Source organism: Asparagus officinalis, chromosome 5 (assembly GCF_001876935.1).
Source record: "Asparagus officinalis chromosome 5, Aspof.V1, whole genome shotgun sequence".
Lineage (NCBI taxonomy): Eukaryota > Viridiplantae > Streptophyta > Magnoliopsida > Asparagales > Asparagaceae > Asparagus > Asparagus officinalis.
Window position 1 is genome coordinate 86,297,712 of NC_033798.1, and position 8,027 is coordinate 86,305,738.

Sequence of the window (8,027 nt, forward strand, 5' to 3'; positions counted from 1 at the left end):
GTTGATGGTCGCCAACGACGTGATCCGACTCCATATGATAAATTCAACAGGGACAATGATCTTAAGCAAGACATTAGAGTTGGGAAGAATAGTGAAGAAGTAATAAAGAAAGAAGAACCACCTCCAGAGCACAATATCTTTCGTACGATATGTACCGTGATGCCGAAATTTGTAATATTATTATTGATAGTCACAGTGGAAGGAATCTTGTCTCTCGGCGTATGGTGAATAAGTTAGGTTTGAAGACAGAGAAACACATACCTCTCGTTAAGATCGACTGGATTCACAAGGGTAATGATGTGCAGAACGATGAAGTGTGTCGAGTATCTTTTTCTATCGGTCGAACTTATGTTGATGAGGTTTTGTGTGATGTTGTCGAGATGGATACTTGTCATATGCTTTTAGGTAGGCCATGGCAATTCAATAATGGAGCTACCCATAAGAGCAGAGACAATGTTTATATCTTCAAGAAAGATGGACGACAAATTGTGCTCAAGCCTCTTACAGAAAAGGAGTCATCTAAGATAAAGACTCCTGAGAAGAAGGAACTCTTGGTGACAAACAACAATGCTTTAACAGAAAACTTGAAGCAATCTGAAGAGGTCTGTGACTTGGTTGTAACTGAAAAAGAAGAACATGCCTCTACCGAAATTCCTCCTGAATGACGCAGCGCGGAAGTGATAACATCGGAATCCACCAAGGGTGTTCTCTGAATCCACAAAGAACGATCTTCGAATCCACGAAGAACTTCGAATCCACGAAGAAAATATTGAAAATAAAAATTTTATTGATGAAAAGTTATTCTTCCTTTGGGGTTACATGACTCTTCTTAAATAGAAAAACAAATAAGACTCCTAGTAAGACTAGAATTACAAAAATAGAAAGTATCAAATAAGACTCCTGGTAAGACTAGAATTACAAAAATAAGAAAGTATCAAATTCTATCCTAAAAAGACTCCTTATAATAGAGGAAACAAATCATAAATCAAAATTGATTTTGTTTCCTAATCTAATTTGACTCTAAAATTGAATTTATTTTCTAATCTATATTTCCTAATCTAAATAGACTCCAACTCAGATTAAACGTCCTACATCAGTCTCCCCTTGTTGAAAGAAGCTCGACCTCGAACTTATATTTGTTAGAATAGTAGCTTCGTTGATAAATAATTTTCTTCTCTTGCAATGATATGCATCCGCCTTATATTTACGGGTTGTTTGGTTCGTTTTTTAACTCGGTGGAAAAGTTTTACACCACCTCCACATCAGATTTTTCCTAACCACGTAGGATATAAGCTTTCCGTCAATTTTTTTTTCCATCTTTGGTTCGCTAGGGTTGAAGAAGGGAAACTCGGTAAAAATTGCCGCCACATCAGATTTTTTCTCTCCTCAAATACCTTCCTCAACCTTGTGAAATCGACGAAAACTGCAGCCACGTCGGCTTTTTGCCATATAAACAAAAGTTTTCCCTTTTTTCCATGCGAACCAAACACAAGAAAAATAAATACATTGGTTTCCCACCATTTTTTTTTGCATGAACCAAAGCGAAACAATCTAATTCTTGGAAAAGTTTGGAAAACTCAAAACTTATGTTTTTGTACATGGAAATGCATTTCCCTATATCTAGGAAACGAACCAAACAGCCCCTTAGCATTGATTTTCTCCATATGTTGTTTTGTCTCCTCTGCTAGGGCTTCTTCTGTATAAAACTCGTTTTCTAATCTTTCCCATGACATGTGTATGTAATTGGCAACATGCGACTCTGTAGTTGGCATGAAAAACTCTTCTAAATATATTCCATGTTGCTTCCTATATTCTAGTGTCGGCGGTATCATCTCATTGTTGTTGAAATTATTAATGATCATTATTTCCAAAAAAAATTCCCCCTCATACTCCATACATAATTCTTTCATCTTCTTTGCCTCGAGCCCTCCACCAAGCAATTCACACATACCATCAATTGTCTCACTCTCTATTTTATCATTCTCCTCTATCGGGACAACATCAATATGTTGAATATCTCTCACTCTCTATTTTATCATTCTCCTCTATCGGGACAACATCAATATGTTGAATATCACTCTCAACCATTTTAAGAATAGCATGCATTTCATCCATCTTCATTATCATATCACCATCATGCATTTCATGCATATCAAGTGTTTGCACCTTAGGAGGAATTTCGGTAGAGGCAGATTCTTCTTTTTCAGTTACAACCAAGTCACAGACTTCTTCAGATTGCTTCATGTTTTCTGTTAAAGATCGTTCTTTGTGGATTCAGAGAACACCCTTGGTGGATTCTGTGGTTATCACTTCCGCGCTACGTTAAAACCACATGGAGTCTATGTGAAATTAACCCTATTTTAACCTGTCTAAAAGGATCATCGTGGTTGACAAATTAAAACAAGCAACTTTATTCGAGGTACAAGTTTTCATGTTTTATAAGTAGGTCAACTTGGGGATGATCCTTCATAATGTTGTGCGCAGCGAAAATTTCGGCAGCACCTCCGGTGCGCAAGGTGCACAACAAGAGATTAGATCACAACGAAATTCTCGTTTCTCAAAGGAAACAAGAACCAAAAGCCAGATATCTCATCAAAGTGAGATATCAGCTCTTCTTCTCGTCAGCTCTAGGACTGCGCGTCGAGGGAACCTATAAGCTATTACAAATCACGGCAAGAACACAAATTTTACGTGGTTCGGCAAATTGCCTACGTCCAAGGGGCAAGGAGGGGGGAGATCTACTATTAGAGGGAGAGATACAAGTAGGGTTTACAATCACTCAATCTAAACCCCCACACAAACTCTCAAATCCCTCACACAATTATCTCTCTCAAAAGGGGATGCACAAAAAAAAAACTCTCTCAAATTGGCTCTACACGCTGCCCAAGAAAGAAAAACAGACTGCACACAAACCCTTTGTTTCTTCTCTGCTTAGCACGCCCACAGCCGAGAACTAATTCGCAGCCGCCAAAATCAAAGTTCCTTGCACCTTTCCCCTGCCTTCGCATTGCTTCAGCCGTTCACACTCCTGCCTACCTACACACGAAACCCTAGGAGACTAACGAACTCGGGTGGGCCGTATCTCCGCACCTGGCTTTTTTTTACGCATTTAATCTCTTCATTAATCTCTTCATGCGCCTTATTCACCCACGCACACATGTGGTCCCCAGCTCTTCACGTGTTCACGTGAATTCATTCACGTGGGTTCACAATTCTCCACCTCGGCGAAGTTTTTTCTCAAAACTGAGCCAACACCAACCAAACCAAATGTCTCACTTGTTGCGTCCAGTACGCCATGGCAATGGACTCATGACATCAGACTCCATCCACAACACGTCGAGACCCAAACGGGAGTGCGAACACTCACCCAAAATAAATAGTGTCTACTTACCAATCAAACTGAGCCTACACCGACTACACCAAATGCCTCACTTGCTGAGACCCAAATGGGAGTGCAAACACTCACCCTAAATATCGATGTCGCTCACCAAATCGGCTGCATCATAAAGACTGTCTACGTATCCTCTTGCTCAAGGAATCAAGCCTTCACGTAGTTCACCCAAACGGCCTCCAAAGGCCTCAATCCACTAGAAGAGTTCGTAACCCTTCTCTAACATCACGATCAAGTCTGCGGCTGATAGCACCTCCAATGGCCCCAAACTGAAACAATCCAAACACCTCCACCTGAGATGAACCAATGGCCATATCCAGACTACATCTATCAGCTGCACTCGAATCAATCAACCTATCATCTGCATCCAAATCAACACGATTCCCAATCTGTATCACATCAGCTGGAATCCCAAATGATGCAGTATGATCTGGAGTCTCCACCCAACGTGGAGTAGTATCACTCTCCACCCGCTATGATATCCCAAATATCTGATCACCACTCTCCACCTGCCGAGAGTTAAACGTGACATACCTACTCAGAACAAAGTCAGAAGCCAATACCTGATAATCAAACATGCCTCTGAATCCCAAATGTGCTATCGGATCAAATCTCACATCCACGATGTGACCAAGTGCTGAGTAGCCAAACATCCGACGCAACCCAAAATCTAAAGTAGCTCCACCAGATCTAAAATCTCTATATGCAGCAGTCGGCAACCTATACATAAGATGGCCCAAACATGTCGTAGCCCGCACACCAATGCCAATGCTCGACATTAAACGCCGATCCTCCTCCAGAAAGGAACAGCTCCCCAAATCTGCCATCTCATCACGTTGCCTCAAAGTTTCCACACTAATGAAGTGTCTCCAATTGCCGTGAGCTCGGCACAAATGCAGAAATAGGTGCCTCTTGTACCTCCCTCTAACATCAGACTGAAGTACCTTCACCTTTCTGCCAATACACTTCCTCCATTTGTTGCGGGCTTCTAGGACTTCACACCAACGGGACTTGGTTGCAACCCACCAATGCCTAGAGCAATCCCTAACTGCGGAAACCACATACCTATTACCTCCCAATGATGCTCTTTTGGAAGGCCCCCGAATGCCTGAATGAACACCCCTCAGAAGACCCCTCGAATGATGGATAGAAGTGCCAAACTCCATCTTGGTCTTCTCTCTCATACCAATGGGTTCACAGGACTTCAAACTGCAGGTCATAGCACTCCTCAATAACCTATGCACGACATTACCAATCAAATAACCCAGCATCAAACAACGCCACAGTCTAGCCGAATCTGATGAAGTCGTCATCTCCCTATCAATCGCCGTACTTCCAAGTAAATAATACAAATTGCTCCTTCTGACGCCCTTCATCACAATCATGGACCCCAATGTGACCTTCAAACGTGCATCCATCAAGGTCACTTTATAGCCAGATGCCACCAAAGCTCCTAGTGAAATGATGTTCTTCGACAACTGCGGAACGAACCTCACTTCTTCCAACTCCCGCACCATCCCGTCACTTATCTTAATCCGAACGGTACCAATACCACCAATAGAGCATGCATGTCCATTACCCATGAGCACAACATCCTCTCTTTCCAACTTCTGAAAGCAAGAGAACCAATCCCTCCTAGGGCAAATGTGGTATGAAGCACCCGAATCTAACATCCACTCTGTAGAATTGGCAACACAAACTGACGGTAGTGCAGATAACGAATAGTCCGAAGAATCCGAATCTAAATTGTCGCCACTAGTCTTGATAACATTCACCTCTGAAGCTTGTACAGCTTTCCCCTTATTCTTCTCGGCTCGATCTAACTTTGGGCATTTGGCTTTCCAATGTCCATCCTCTTTATAAAAGGCACACTGATTCCTACGAATCCCACGATGTGCACCTCTAGACCGCGACCTTCTGCTTCGGTTTGAACCACGGCCTTGAACTACTAATGCATCTCCCGATGCCTTCTCGGAGGACTCATCAACACTCTTCCTCAACTCATAATTCACCAACGCTGAGGTCACCTCCTTGTAACTAACAGTAGTTCTTCCATTAATCATAGTGAGAACAAAGGTACCATAATCATCCTCAGTAGCATCGTCTTGTCTTCATCCTCAACCATGATATATCCACATTGGCCATGTCTGAAAGTAGCTTTGTGAAGTTGTTAACATGCTCCCTAATGGAAACTCCCCTCTTCATCTTGAACTGGTAAAACCTCTTCTTCAAGTGAAGCCGATTCTCAATGCTCTTAGTAAGATACTTTTCATTGAGTGTTTCCCACATCTTCTTCGCCGACGTCTCGTTCATCACGTCATAAATAAGATCCGGCGTCAAGCATGACCGAATAACTCCACACGCCTTACTATTCATCTTCTTTCAAACCTTAGCTTCCATCTCGGCAGGTTTCTCTTGTAACTCAAGAGTCTCCTCCAAATTCTGAGCGTCCAAGGCGTCCATCACCTGACACCTCCACAATCCGAAATTAATCTTGCCGTCGAACTTCGGAACATCAATCTTCATGTTATTGATGCTCAAATTATGTATCATCTTCTTAAGAGACGATCCCGATGTGCTTGTTTCACCCATGTTGTCGATCTAATCTTCAAATAGGAATCCTTCAGCGAATCCTTCAAACAAGCTCCCAAGTCCAACCCGGAGCTCTGATACCACTTGTTGTGCGCAGCGGAAATTTCGGCAGTACCTCCGGTGCGCAAGGTGCACAACAAGAGATTAGATCACAATGAAATTCTCGTTTCTCAATGAAAACAAGAACCAAAAGCCAGATATCTCATCAAAGTGAGATATCAGCTCTTCCTCTCGTCAGCTCTAGGACTGCGCGTCAAGGGAACCTACAAGCTATTACAAATCACAGCAAGAACACAAATTTTACGTGGTTCGGCAAATTGCCTACGTCCACGGGGTAAGGAGGGGGGGGGATCTACTATTAGAGGGAGAGATACAAGTAGGGTTTACAATCACTCAATCTAAACCCCCACACAAACTCTCAATAGGGGATGCACAAAAAAAAAAACTCTCTCAAATCGGCTCTACACGCTGCCCAAGAAAGAAAAACAGACTGCACACAAACCCTTTGTTTCTTCTCTGCTTAGCACGCCCACAGCCGAGAACTAATTCATAGCCGCCAAAATCAAAGTTCCTTGCACCTTTCCCCTGCCTTCGCACTGCTGCAGCCGCTCACACTCCTGCCTACCTACACATGAAACCCTAGGATAGGATTTTATAGACTAATGAACTCGGGTGGGCCGTATCTCCGCACCTGGCTTTTTTTTACGCATTTAATCTCTTCATTAATCTCTTCATGCGACTTATTCACCCACGCACACATGTGGTCCCCAGCTCTTCACGTGTTCACGTGAATTCATTCACGTGGGTTCACACATAACCCCTCACTTAACCTGTTGCCAAAAAACACATACATGACTAAATATCTATAATACTTTCATTTTATTCAAGTGTTATGTTCTATAAATTTTTCCGTAGCAATGTGTTCTTCTGATGGAAATTACAGGCAGCAGCAGCACTTTGTTACAGAGTTTTCCGTCACACAACGGTTTTACTGTCCAACATCGCGGGACCCGTTGACGAAATAGGGTTTTGTGGCCACCCACTCGTGTATCTTGCTGCTAGCGTCTACGGACACCCACAAGTACGTTCCCATGGTATCAGATTATACGTACATATTTCAGATGATTCGAAAAGTAACATATATGTATAACTGAGCATTTTATGTCGACACTGGCAGGCCATTACACTTCACTTCCAAAGTTACATGAACAAGATGGAGATGGTTCTCGCGGTTGATGAACTGACTGTTCCTGATCCTCACCAACTCCTACAAGACCTTGCTGAATCTCTCAAGCTTATTAAAGATGCGGTTGTAGAAAGATCATCTTAAGGTGAAAAATACTTGCCACTTTGGTATTATTTTTACCTATACATACCCCTCTCTCTCTCTCTCTCTCTCTCTCTCTATATATATATATATATATATATGCATTAAGAATTTTCAGAATTTTAAAATGATGATGTTGATGTCATTGTAATTTATGGCACTTCAAGATACTTGAATAAAAAAGAAGAGAGATGCATACAAGGCAGTTTAATGATTGCTGACTTGTTCGCTGTTTTAAAAAGTTATATGGTTGTCGCTGGAAACAAATTTAACCTTTGATTTATACCAGGGTTAATTACACATGCATTATTGACCCCCTACACTATTTCCAATTACGGATGACCCCTTGTAGTTCTATTGCTTGTGGGTGAATTCTTTTCGACTCATTTACCCTCACGAGCTCTATTATTTGTTAATTTAAAAACTCTCTGAATGTAAAAGAGTGAAGAAAATCACACCGGGTCTAAATGCGACCATAAAACTACAGGGGTCAATCTGCAATTGGGCGACAGTAAGCGGTCTAACCACAATTAACCCTGGTAAAAAAAAATCCAACATATCTCCCTCCTAAACTAGAAGCCTCGTCACAAAACCGTCAACCTCCATTCCCTCCGTAACAAAATCCAATCCTCACGTATTCTTCCCAAATATAGTCCCGCATCAAAATTGTCTTCCCTAGTTCTCCAACGCAATTCAAAACACCCATCCTCGTCAATC

General features: G+C 42.0%; 1 protein-coding gene across 1 annotated transcript in view; it reads left to right on the top strand.

Moving 5' to 3' along the window:
- Positions 1-7,555, top strand: part of LOC109840015 (O-acyltransferase WSD1-like) — a 69,580-nt gene extending 62,025 nt beyond the window's left edge. Inside the window, exons 5-6 of the mRNA XM_020408508.1 lie at positions 6,927-7,064; positions 7,161-7,555. Coding sequence (XP_020264097.1) covers positions 6,927-7,064; positions 7,161-7,313 — 291 coding nt within the window. The 3' untranslated portion in view covers positions 7,314-7,555. The remainder of the gene's footprint in view (positions 1-6,926; positions 7,065-7,160) is intronic.